The sequence below is a fragment of the Sapajus apella genome, unplaced genomic scaffold (genome assembly GCF_009761245.1).
Source record: "Sapajus apella isolate SASKATOON/1434 unplaced genomic scaffold, GSC_monkey_1.0 scaffold10, whole genome shotgun sequence".
NCBI classification, from domain to species: domain Eukaryota; kingdom Metazoa; phylum Chordata; class Mammalia; order Primates; family Cebidae; genus Sapajus; species Sapajus apella.
The window spans coordinates 2,216,336-2,228,480 of NW_022436950.1; the positions used below are offsets into that span (position 1 = coordinate 2,216,336).

Consider the following 12,145-nt stretch of genomic DNA (forward strand, 5'->3'; position numbering starts at 1 on the left):
TGTGCCAGGGTGGGGCCTGTAGCAGTGAGGACATGCCACTGGGCACCCAGGGACAGTCCTTCACTGTCTCCTTAGCTACAAAGGTGGGTGCCTCATTCAGGATGGGGGAGAAGCACTGGGAGCCTGAGCCAGCCAGAGTCGGGCTGCAGCCATCAGATGCTACCCCCACCCTCAGGAGGCTGCCACCAACGCACCCAAGAGTCTCCCGGTGGAAAATTTCATTCTGATGAAAAGCCTTTGTTCTGACACAGAGAAGGAGGCCATCCCTCCCGAGAGCAGCCTCTTCTGCTCACCTCCCTGGGGCCCTCCGGCCCTGCCCCACGCCCTCCTCCCTCCTTCCTGGGGCCTCTGTGGGCGCTGCCCGCTGGGTGCAAGAGTTGGGTGAGGGCCTCCTTTGTCCACAGCACCAACATGCAGAGGCTGTGTGGGGACCCAAAGCCCACGCAGCCAGCCCCGTGTGTGATGGACGCGGAGCTTGAAGCCTAGAGAGGGCAGGTGGCCGGCCCAGTCACGCTGCTGTGAGCCAGGCAGAAGCAGGCCCACGAGGACCTGGTGCTGACCCCATCTCCAGGGCCTGCCCTCCCCGGCAGCCTCAGCTTCCTGGACACTCTGTGTTCACCTACATTCATGTAACTGCTCCCGAAGCCCCTGCTGGGGCCCAGGGCAGGAGCGGAGCGCACGAGCTCTGGGAACGCTGGCCGGCCTCCGCTCCTCTCTCGGAGGTCTCAGCAACCCCGGGGCAGCAGAGCTTCCTGTCCCTGTTATGCTGGCGTCCAGCACTCAGGCCCTTGTCACTGCTCAGCTCGGAGTACGGTGGCTGCAGAGACCAAGGCTGTGTCCCCTGAGCCGTGCCATCTCATCACCCCTGGTGGCCCGAGCCCAGCCTAAGCCCTGGAAGGAACGGTATCTCCAAGTGCACAAAGAAGCGACAATGAAAGGGGACCGTTCCACAGGGCATGAGGGGCTGCTGTGGGGGCCCCTCCCCGGGGAGCCCGCCCTGGCTTAGTGCTCCTGGGCGGGGCTGAAGGGCTGCGTCCACTTGGACATGTCCAGGAAGACGGCGGAGGCCCCGTGGTAGAGCCAGAGCCGGGGCAGGGCGCCGTGGCGGGTCCAGGTGTCCCGAACCGTATCGTAGGCCTCCATCTCCACGTGGTAGTCGCCTTCCATGCCCTGCCAGCGGCCGCCCGTCACGTACAGCGCGTCGCCCAGTGGCACCAGTGCACCATTCTCATGCAGGCTGTGCTGGGACTGCACCTGAGCACGGTCAGCGGGTTAGTGTCCTGCAGGCGGAGGCCGGGGAGCGGGGCTGAGGGTGCCCTTGGCAGGGTCGGGGAGCAGCAGAGAGGACGGCCGGCCACCTGGCCCAGACCCCCTCCAGGGTACCAGAGCAGAGTCCCTGGGCAGCCCGCCCAGCCCCTCGCACTTCCTCAGACTCTTCTTTTAGTGGGGAGGCCCCTTTCCCTCTTGACCCTCATCCCTCGGGATGGCATGTCTGCCCCTGCAGTCAGAAGGGGCCTGGGGCCTGAGCCCAGAGTTGCCTCCTGGGGAGTATGCCTGACTCGAGGCCTCACTGAGGCTTCCCTGTCTCACAGGAGACACCCAGGGAGAGCCTAGCCTGCCATGGATGGGCCCCCTCGCCTCCCCTCTGCACCCCCTGCTCAGTCTCTGGCCTTGGGAGTGCCCCTGAGAGGGGCTGTGGGGTGAGGGCCGGCAACTTTCCAGAGGCTGGAGAGAGCTACGGCTTCAGGAAGAGCCCGGGCGGGCGGGAAGCAGGAGGCCTGTCTGTCTGCAGATGAAGACAGGGAAGAGATGGGGACCCAGGCCTGGAGAGGGCAAGGCAGAGTCCTCCTGTGCTGGCCCTGAGCCTGGGACAACGGCCTGGGCTGGAGGAAGGCCTGGCTGTGGCCCAGTTGGGAGGGTACACGCTGGCCTGGCAGGGCCCACCCGCACCTGTCTCACCGCTGTAATGGGGCCCTTGGGTCAGCTGAGCGCTGATGCCAGGGGACAGCTGTGGGCAGCAGGACTGCAGAGGAACTGTTGTCACCAGGCTGGCAGCCTGGAGGGCGGCTGCAGGGAGTGCCACCTTCTCAGCCTGCAGGACTTGGGTTAGGTGGGCAGGCCCAGGGCATCTGGCTTGGTGCCAATACCCATGCCCAACCTCCTGGGCACTGTCCCCCTCCACCACAGAGGCCGCCCAGAGGCCTACCTCCCGCCCCTTCCTCAGGGACTGATGGTCAGAGAGGGGGGACATGGTGGGGTGCTGCTTAGGACAACAGGAAAGCCACAGGGCTGGCTGCTCTCAGCTCACACTCAGCTCAGGAACCACCCCCCGGCTTGGCAACCAGGGGCAGAGGACACATTCCCTCTTGTCCCTATAGCAGCCTCCAGCTGAACCTGGTTTTGCTCCCTGAGAAGGCGGACAGGCCACCCCTCTGTAGGAAGCTGGGCGTGCAAGGACAGAGCACCAGTGGCCAGCAGCCCTAAGCCATGTCTCCCACTGTCACTGTCTCCCCTATCCTCAAGGGGACTCGGGCCGGGGCACTGCTGTCACCTTGTAGCCTGGAGGGATCTCAGCCTGTGTCCCCCCCTTCATTGTGGGCCCTCTGTGGGCACCCCCTCCTCACTTCCCAGGCTGGCTCTCTGTCAGGAGTCCCGGGCAGGGCTCACACGTGGTGGGGGACCCACCTTCTGCCACAGGTTGGCCCCGGGGTCGTACACGTAGACCTTCTTGGTATTGTCCCCGATGAGGTAGAGCGCCCCATGCAGCGCGGCACAGCGTGGCGAGGACAGGTACTTGGGCAGGAAGGGCGAGGCGATCACACTCCATGCATCTGCGGGGGGCACGGGCACCGGCTACCATCACCAGGGTGGCCAGGGCGGGCTCCCCCACTCTGAGGGGCCCCAGGCTCAATGCCTCTCTGAACCTCAATGAGCCCATCTGTGAAATTGGAGTAGGTCCCTGCGGCAGCTGGAGGGACCCACGCCTGCCTCTCACCCAGACTTGGGCCCCTGCCTTCTTCCACGTCCCCTCCTCTTTGTGAGGGCCTGTGGCCACCTGCCCTCTCCACACGGGCACCCCCTGTCCTCGGGAGCCCCACCCTCGACATCACTTCGATGGGACTGTCGCCTGTCGGAGGGGCCTGTGGTCCCGTCCTCCATCCCTGGGCCCCTCGCACCTGTGACAGGGCTGTAGCACTGCAGGGCCAGGGCGTTGTACTTGCACGCACTGGAGCCCACCAGGTAGAGCCGGCCCCGGCAGCCGGCGGCCGAGAAGTTGCTGACGTATTTGAGGGCTGGGCTGATGGGCGTCCAGCTGTCCGAGTAGGGGTCGTAGCTCTCCACCTCCACCACGTCCAGGGTGGTGCCTACAGGGCGAGGGCGGGCTGGGTCAGGGCTGGGAGGAGGTCAGGCCTGGAAACTCAGGGACTAGGGCTTTGTAAGGCAGCAGGGACCACCCTGGTGAGGGGTGGGGTGGTTCCTCATTTCACAGATGGGGAAGCTGAGGCTCTGAGAGGCGCCAGCACCTCCTAAGGCCGTGCCGTCAGGAAGGGGTATGGGGGGTGGACACCCAGGGCCTAGAAATGCCCCGCTCTGCAGCTTGAGCTGGGGCTGATGTTCAGAAAGTGGCTGGCAGGGAGCCCTCAGGAGGCTGCCTGCCCCCAGGCCCCTCGCATGCTGGGAGTCATTTCCTGGGGTGCTCTGAACTACAACGGGGGACACAGCCCTGGGAGGGCTGGCCGTGAGACCCTGGAGCTGTAGGCAGCTCCCTCCCAGTCCCACAGAGAGTCTGGGTGTGACAGTGATGGGGACCTCTCCTGGGGAGAGCGGGCCCTGGCCTGGGTCCGTGTGAGCACCTGGGGACCTCACAAGCCCTGGGCTTGGGACCCCTTGGTGCTTTCTGGTCTCTGGATGGGGACACGGTAGCCACTGAGAGAAAGGGGACAGCTGGGACAGGTGGAGCATTAGAAGTGGCCTTAAGGCCAGTTTGTCACTACAGAGCTTTGGGGCCACATGTCTCCTCCCCTGTCTGTCCCCTCCTTCCTGCCCTCCCCCTTTCCTTCCTTTTCTTTCTCTGCCTTGCGTTCTTTTTCCTTTTTGAGACTGGGTCTTGCTCTGTCGCCCAGGCTGGAGCACAGCGGGGCACCTTGGCCGGCACGTGATACCACGCCTGGCTATTTTTTTTAAAAAAATTTTATTGGCTGGGCACAGTGGCTCACTCCTGTAATCCCAGCACTTTGGGAGGCTGAGGTGGGTGGATCACCTGGGGTCAGGAGTTCGAGACTAGCCTGGCCAACATGGTGAAATCCCGTCTCTACTAAAAATACAAAAAATTAGCTGAGTGTGGTGGCATGTACCTGTGGTCCTACCTACTCAGGAGGCTGAGGTGGGAAGATCGCTTGAGCCCAGCAGAGGGAGGCTGCAGAGAGCTGAGATCGCGCCGCTGCACTCCAGCCTGGGTGACAGAGCAAGATTCTGTCTCAAAAATAAATAAATAAATAAATAAATTTAAAAAGGGAGACAGGGTCTCTCTAAGTTGCCCAGGCTGGTCTCAAACTCATAGGCTCAAGCAGTCCTCCTGCCTCGGCCTCCCAAATTGCTGAGATTACAGGAGTGAGCTGCCACATTCTGTTTTTCGATGTTTCTTTCATCAATGAAGGCTCCTGGGTGACTCCTTGCTGTAGCTGCAGGTGCTGGCAGATGGGTGTGCCGGTCCCCTGGCCTGTGACTGGCCCGCCCTACCAGACAGCGAGCCCTGAGGGTGGCAGTGGGAGCGGCATCTCCGTGGTCTCTGAGGCCAGCATAGGGTTCTCTGTCCCTGTAGCTGCAGGGATGAGAGGCTAGAACCAGGCCCTGGGGAGGGGTGGAGAGGAAGGCCTTACCGCCGATGACATAGATCTCCCCATTGAGTGCCGCGCTGGCGTGGTTGGTGCGGGCCTTCAGCATGGGTGCCACGGGCTTCCAGGCGGCCTCCTTCAGTGGGAAGCACCAGGCCTGAGTGGTTGACCAGGTGTCTGTCTTGGTGCCCCGAGAGCCACCTGCCGGGAGAAGTTCTGTCTACATGAGTACCACCTGCCTGGGACACCAGGCCAGTGGGGTCAGGGTACCAATGTCCGGGGCCCTCCTCCCATGCCAGACCATGACTGCCAACATGGTGAGCCAGGGTGGGACCAAGGCAGTGCGGCGGAGCTGTGTGACTGCACAGGTCCCTCCATCCCCCATAAACAAGGGGGACAAGATCAGCGGTTTCAAGCCCTTGTCAGCGGAAGGTTGTCCCCTACCAAATCGTACAAGGAACCCCAACTTCTGAGATAGGAAAGAGCAAAGTGACCCCTGCATCACCCAACTCCTTCTGGGGACCACCTGGTCAACCACCCAGGCCTGGGGCTTCCCGCCGAAGTAGGCCGCCTGGAACCTCGTGGCACCCATGCTGAAGGTCCACAGCAGCCACTCAGAGCCACACAGAGCCAGCGCAGCACTCAGCAGGCAGGTCTGGAGCCTCCACCGAAGGAGCTGTGTGGTGCAGGGGTTGGCCCACACCAGCCTGTGTACAGGAACGGCTCCCAGCTCCCACAAGTGACCGTGGATTTTAAATGCCCTTGTTTTCACATGCTTGGCAAGGCCTGGACAAGCTGTGGCTAACCATCAGGGACCCACAGAGTGTGGGGAGTTGGTTTCAGGGGGGCTGCACTGTGCCCAGTGCTTGGCTGGGCAGGGAATCCCCAGAAGGGCCCCCGAGCTGCCCACCTGTGACATAGATGGCGTTGTTCAGGGCTGCCAGGGAGAAACCCCACTTGTGGTAGTCGGGGAAGTCTGGAAGTGCCATCCACCTCTCTGGCAGGAGGAGAGAGGCAGAAGGGTCAGGCTGCCAGGCTCCCTGCTGGAGCCGTCCCCACTCCTGCTTCCCCGGTGCCTTTCCACGCACCACTGCAGAAATGCCCCCTTCCCTGGTGGGGAAAGAGAGGGGCAGGGTGGCATGGGTGCAGGGGCACAGGGGGTCCTAGGTCCTTTGGCTCCCCACACCCTCTGCAGAGCCTAGGACTGAGTAGACACAGGATAGCCCCTGGAAGGAGCAGCCAGGCTTTGGAGGCCAGGGTCTCACCTTGACCCTGCAGTTGACCCCACTGACCCCGAATGGACCATTCAGCCCCGGGGTCTGGCCTTTCAGTCAGATGAGTGTGGGTTAAGTGGCCTGATCTGTGGGTGTCACTAGCGGGCGATGACACCAACAGCACACCTTCCCCTTCCCCTTCCTCTTTCCCTGCCCTCTTGGGCACATACAGGGGATTGTGCACAGGCCCTGCTGTGGGCAGAGCGGGTCCAAATCCCAGCTGCTGTACCCCAGCCATGTGTCCTTGGGCAAACCCCAGCCTCAGTTCCCTTGTAGAATAGGGGTGACACCTGCCTCCCGGGAGCTATGAGGGCTTCAGCTGCTCAGCTGATGACGCCTGTTAGGATTATTATTGCTATGGTTGTGGGGCAGAGCAGCGTGCCCAAGTCAAGCCTGCCTCTTGGAGCTACAAGAGGTAAACTGAGGCAAGAGATGAGAAAATGCTTTGGAAAATCAAAATAAGACAATAAATGTGGAAATGGTAAAGTCCTACGTATGGACATATTTTGGGTATTTGTGGAAGAGACCCAGGCCTTTGGATGTCCCCTAGGAAGACTGTTTACGACCATTCTGGGGAGATGTGGAATATTCCAGGCCTCCCTGGGAGCAGAGCCTGGCATGGTGGGCAGAGGCCATGTCCCCGTGACTCATGGTTCTGTCATTCCAGGGTGGGGACTGCCTGGCCGTCAATAGGCCCTTCCTGCCAGCATCCCCACCTCCCGCCCAGGTCTAAGGGACAGCTGTTCCCTCCTGACGTCAGCCCCAAATCCCCTGTCAGCCCCTGACCCCAACAGCCGGCCTCGGGCTTCCTGGAGCCTGCCAGTTGCTGACGCCATGGGGATAGTTGGCGACCTACCAATCAGCCAGCCTGCATCAGCCCTTTCCAAGGCAGCCCCTGGGGCCAGTGCGGGGGGGCCCCCATACCCCCTTTCCTGCCAAATGGCAGACCCGGCCTCAGCGCCCACTTCAGGGCTCCCTGCAACTGTGTGAGAAGCAGGAGCCCATTTCACAGACGAGGAAACTGAGGCTCAGAGCGGTGAGATCACCTGCTGGAGGGCTGGGATAGGAGCCCCGTTTGGGCTGACCCAGAAGCTGAGCTTCCACTGGTCCAGCTGCCTGCACCCCTTCACCCCAACCCCGCTCTCCCCTTGGGGTCTTGATTCCTCTATCAGGCGCACCGAGCAGGGGGCATGGGGAGGGGCAGCGGCCTGGCCGCCCACCACACAGTGTGCAGTCTGGGCCGTTGAGCCCTGTGCACCAGCCCCAGGGCCTAAAAGGGACCAGAGTCCTGGGCTCTAGCTGCAGGGAGAGGGAGCAGCAATGCCCCAGCCTTCCTCCCCACTGGGGTGCCCAGGCTCCTCCGCAGCCCCCAGGTGAGGTCCTCTACACGCCTCACTTGCTCTACCTGCAGCGAGGGCACAGCAGCTCCTGCCAGGACTGAGGGACAGCAGATGGGCCCGGGCACGAGAGGGGTACTTACTGGCCTTGCTGTTGTAGAAGGCAAAGTTCCCAAGGAGGGGGGTGAGATCCTCGCCTGCCTCATCCTCCTCCAGCGCCCGCCCGCCCACCACCACCAGGACCTCCTCCAGCTTCTGCCGGAGGGTGGGTGGCACCTGTGGGGTGGGAGGCCAGGGTCAGAGCAACAGCGACGTCTCCCCATGCCCAGAGCCCCTGAGTGTCCTGGGCAGGCCTCAGCATGTGTGTGAGCGTGGGCGTGCCTGTTGCTGGGGATGGCATGTGCCCGAGCGCACAAGCTGGCCCTCCTCGCAGTCACCGCGTGCCTTTCAGGTCCATTTCTGAACTGCCTTCAGAACCCACCCGCTGCAGGTCCGCAGCGCCACGCGTGAGCTTTTCCCTGCCCCTGCTCCCTGGGTGGCCTCTAGCAGGCAGCACAAGGGTGTCCTGGCTCCGTGGGAAACGCTGGCTGCCTTAGGAATGTCCAGTAAGCACTCACTGTCTAGGGCTCCCCCACAGCCACCCATTCTGGCCCCCCCATGGAACCCCCAGATCTCCCACTGCCAGCATTTAGAATACAAGGTGACTGCCTCCAGGCAAGGCTCTGAAGCCAGCTCCAGCAGGAGGCCGGGTGCTCTGTGACTGGCTGGCATCCAGTGGGGACAGGGGTTAGGGTTTTGCCCTCTCCTCACTCCACCCTAGGCCTGAGGACTATCAGCCCAAGCCACTGTTTGTCCCTGGACTTGCTTCCTTTAGAGTGCCCTGGAGCAAGGCCCATGAGCATGGTGCCCGGCAGCTGACCAAGCAGCCACTCCCAGACCTGTCACTCCCTCATGACCCGCCCTCCCCGCCAGGCCCACCGCCAGCACAAACAGGAAGTGGCACCCCGTAAAAGCTCGGACTGCCATGCCTATCTGTGCCTCCTTTGCCTGTGCACAAGCTGTACCACCTTCCTGGGTGGTTTCCCTTCCTTTCCTCCTTGCAATCTCCTATTCCTCCTCTAAGGCCTAGCTCAGATGCTGCCTCCTCCAGAGAGCCCTCCCTGACTGCCAGCCCCTCTCAGAATGCATCCTGGGCATGTGTTTGACCATCCACACTGCCTGAGATCTGTTTCCAGGTTTGTCCCACTGAGCTGCAGGCTCCTTCCAGACAGGGTCAGATCTTACCACTTCTACATCCCCCCGACGGCACCCAGGGTGTGGCACACAGAGGCACCATCCGCACTTGAGGGTGAATGCTGATGTCCTCACAGGCCCAAACAAGGAGCAGTGCAAGGTCAGAGGGCACCTTGGGATGTCCACTCCTTACTCTGTCCCTACGCAGGTGGGTGTCTGCCCTGCTTCCCAGGGATGGGGGCCTCCCAACCGCTCACTTACCCCATCGTGGCCCTGGGACAGGGCTGCCCGGCATGCCTCTGACTCCTGGATCAGGGGCTCTGTGGCCAGCAGCTGCAGCACGCAGGGCCTGGGCACGGCGTCCAGGTGCACCAGGCTGAGCAGCTCGGGCAGGTGGGCAGCCCGGGCCTGCGGGTCGTGGCGCACCCAGCGCAGCAGGGCCTCAAGCCGGCTTTGCTCTGGCCGTACCTGCAGCAGGTCGCTGGCCAGACAAGTGGCCAGCCGGTCTCGGGGAAGCTGAAGGAACTCATCCTCACGTGCCACAGCCTCAAAGTTCTCTCGCAGGAAGGCCCAGGCCTTGGCAGCCACGCCCAGCAGCCCTTGCTGCTCCCCAAACTCACAGATGCCCAGGCAGTTGGCAGCATCCAGCTGCTGCTGCAGGTAGCGGCCGCAGACCTTCTGCACGGAGGGGAAGTGCAGGCGTGCAGCTGTGCGTGTCAGTGCCTCCACGTTGCCCTGCGTGATGGTCAGCCGGCCCGTGTACACGAAGTCCACCAGTTGCCCCACCACAGCTGGCTCCACGTCCTGCAGCTCCACACGCGCAGAGAAGCTCTCAGCGAAGTCACCCGCAAACATGGCGTGGAAGTAGGGGCTGCTGAGGGCCAGGAGGCCACGGTGGCATGGCAGTTCCCGGCCACCCACCAGCAGTGTCACATCCGCCAGCTTAGGCTGAGAGCGCAGCCGCTGCAGGCCCTCCAGCATGTCCTGGGCATGTGAGGGCAGGTGGAAATCCAGGTCATCCACGTTCCGCACCATGATGCCGTGCCCACTCAAGGGAAGAGGTGCCTGGAGCCGCCTGAGCTCCTAGGAGAGAGGAGAGCAGGGTCAGCAAAGGGGGGACGGTCTCATCCACCTGAGCAACCCGTCCAGCCTGTCGATCAGCCCTTTCATCCCTTGATAAACACAGGCTGAGCACTGACCATGTGCCGATCACTTTACCCGCCATCTGCCTCAAGCCACTCCTGGAACCCTGCAAGGTAGGGCAGGTGGCATTCCCATTTGCAGTGAGGAAACTGAGGTTCAGAGAGGGTGGGATTGGCCAGGCATTCAGGGCAAGACAGGCTGGCAGGAGAACCCATGCCCTGGGCCTCTTCCACAACCCTGGGCTACACTGAGCCCACCCCCTAGGGGCCTAGAGGCACCCAAACACCCGGGAGGCGTCCTCTGTCCCAGATCCCACGTTGCCGGGGAAGCCATTAGGGGGCCACAGCAGCTCCCCTTCCCGCGGTGCTTCCAGGTGCCAGGCCACATGCCAAGCATGCAAAGAAGCTCTCAGCAGAATCACCTGTGCATTCACCGCTCAGCCCCACAGCAGTCCTGGAGGGTGGGTCTAATCATTGCCCCTTTTACAGCTGGGGAGACTGAGGCACAGAAGGTTTGAGTCACTTGCCCAAGATCACACAGCTAGGAAGTGGTGGAGCTGGGGCTGGAACTCAGAGCTCCCTGCAGTCCACGTGGCCGGGTGGAGGCTGCTAAACAGAAGCGGCCAACCAAAGGCAAGCAGTGTTCTGAAGGGTTTCGCAACACCACACTCACATGGCTGAAGTCAGCCAGGCCGCTTCCAGGCTCATGTCATTATGTGCATGTGGCTTGTGTCCTTCTGGTATGGCACCCTAAGACAGCCATCCCTAGGAGGGATCAAATCTATGCACAAGCCTTCATCTCGGTCAGCCCAGGGCGGAAGGCTGCACGGCGGGGAGGCCGTTCGCCCGCCAGGGGGCGCCTCGCAGAGCCGCACTGGGCAGGATTGGCGGCCGCGCCTCCACGGGGACAAAATGCTTGGGAACGCCAGCGGCACGGAAATGACAAAGCTCAGCTGGAGAACCAGGAGGCCAAGAGCCTGGCCGGGGCGGCCGCGGTGCAGGTGCAGGTAGTGGGAGCTGGGGCGCCCCGGCCTCCCGACCCCGGTGCTGCCTCCCAGCCCCAGAGCAGGGAGGCCCCTGGGAGCGCGCCCGGCTTCACTGACCAGCCCCAGCTCTTGCACACAGGGTGGCTCAGGCGGCCGCAGGCCCCACGCCCCACGCCTCAGCAGCCTGGCCAGTACACGACGTACCCACCCAACACTGCATGCATGGGGTCCTGCCTGGCCCCCCCAAGGGGGTGCTGGAGCGGGTGAAGGCAGCTCTGCCCTCCCTGGGCCTCAGGGAGATGAGCTGGGGCCTGAGTAGGCGACGGGCTGTCCCTGGGCCACCGCCTGCAGGCCTCACATTCCTGTCATTGTTGTGCTGTCTTGGACCAGCTCTGCCCTGGCCAAGGCCGGCAGGTGTGAGTGCCCCCACTTTCCCTGGGGGCTCACAGGAGCCTGCTGACACCCCTGAGTCCCTGCATGGGCCTGGGGCTTCCTGAGGGTCTCAGTGCCTCACCCTAGTTCCCGCCCAGCCCCGGAGTGAGGAAGCTGAGTGGGCAGGACAGCAAACGGCCTCAGCCCAGCCAAGCTGGCGACTGGCCAAGTGGTCCTGGCTGCCATTGAGGGGTGGCCTGGCCTCCCTCCCATCTCTCCAGCTGGGACAGAGGGAACCCCGTCTCCTGAGCCCCTACCCTGAGGAGCCTGGCTTAGCCACTGGCAGGGCTGGGGGTGTCTCCAAGGCACCCTGCTGTGATCCTGGTCTCCTGGGCCTAACCCACCCTCCCTACTGCTCCCTGCTGAGTTCCCCCCGCCCTCTCTGCTGTCCCCTGTTCCACAGACCCCTGGATCCTACCTCTCAGCCTGGACCTCGAAGCTGAGAACACAGATCCGAGAGCAGGACTGCTCAGCCGGCAGCCAGGGGACACGGAGGCCTGCAGGGCGGGGCAGGGCTGGGCTGGTGGCCACGTGGGGACAGGAGGGTATTTTTAGCCTCTGTCTGCAGGGCAGGGGGAGGGTCAGGCAGTGAGGGCTGGGCAGGTGGGGGAAGGAGCGAGACACCAGTTCCTCGGTGACTGTCAGCTCAGAAAGCCCATTGAGGCCTTCGAGGGACCCGTGGCCTCGGACAGACTTCAGGAAGGGCTCCCGGGCAAGGATGGGTGGAAGCTCTGGCGGCTGGGCTGACTGGTGGGGCCAGGGTGCAGCTTCCCCACCTGTTTCCTCATCTGCAAGGTGGGGACAGTGGAGCCTGTGGTGGGAGACCTGGGTCCCAGAGAGCCTCAGCCCAGGGCCACGACGCCGACAGGTGCCCCTTTCACTGTTGATGCCGACGGCACCTCTGTG

General features: G+C 63.0%; 1 protein-coding gene across 3 annotated transcripts; it reads right to left on the minus strand.

The window, feature by feature from the left end:
* Positions 1–200: 200 nt before the first annotated feature.
* KLHL30 (kelch like family member 30) lies at positions 201–11,744 on the minus strand. 3 transcript variants are annotated; one of them, XM_032277746.1, is made up of 9 exons: positions 11,658–11,744; positions 10,244–10,310; positions 8,941–9,762; positions 7,590–7,722; positions 5,746–5,832; positions 4,881–5,036; positions 3,177–3,365; positions 2,686–2,831; positions 201–1,254 (listed from the first exon to the last, which is right to left on the minus strand). In XM_032277746.1, exons 3-9 carry the CDS (start codon positions 9,712–9,714, stop codon positions 1,003–1,005), a joined length of 1,737 nt encoding a protein of 578 aa, XP_032133637.1. In that variant the 5' UTR covers positions 9,715–9,762; positions 10,244–10,310; positions 11,658–11,744; the 3' UTR covers positions 201–1,002. The 3 variants fall into 3 exon arrangements, with proteins under 3 accessions (XP_032133637.1, XP_032133636.1, XP_032133638.1); XM_032277745.1 differs by lacking the exon at positions 10,244–10,310; XM_032277747.1 differs by lacking the exons at positions 4,881–5,036; positions 10,244–10,310.
* Positions 11,745–12,145: the final 401 nt, after the last annotated feature.

Coding starts and splice junctions, on each gene's coding strand:
- KLHL30 (XM_032277745.1), bottom strand. CDS start 9,714: ATGGTGCGGAACGTGGATGACCTGGATTTCCACCTGCCCTCACATGCC. Junction 7,723..8,940: donor TGTCCCAGGGCCACGATGGG/GTAAGTGAGCGG, acceptor CCCACCCCACAG/GTGCCACCCACCCTCCGGCA. Junction 5,833..7,589: donor CTTCTACAACAGCAAGGCCA/GTAAGTACCCCT, acceptor TCCTCCTGCCAG/AGAGGTGGATGGCACTTCCA.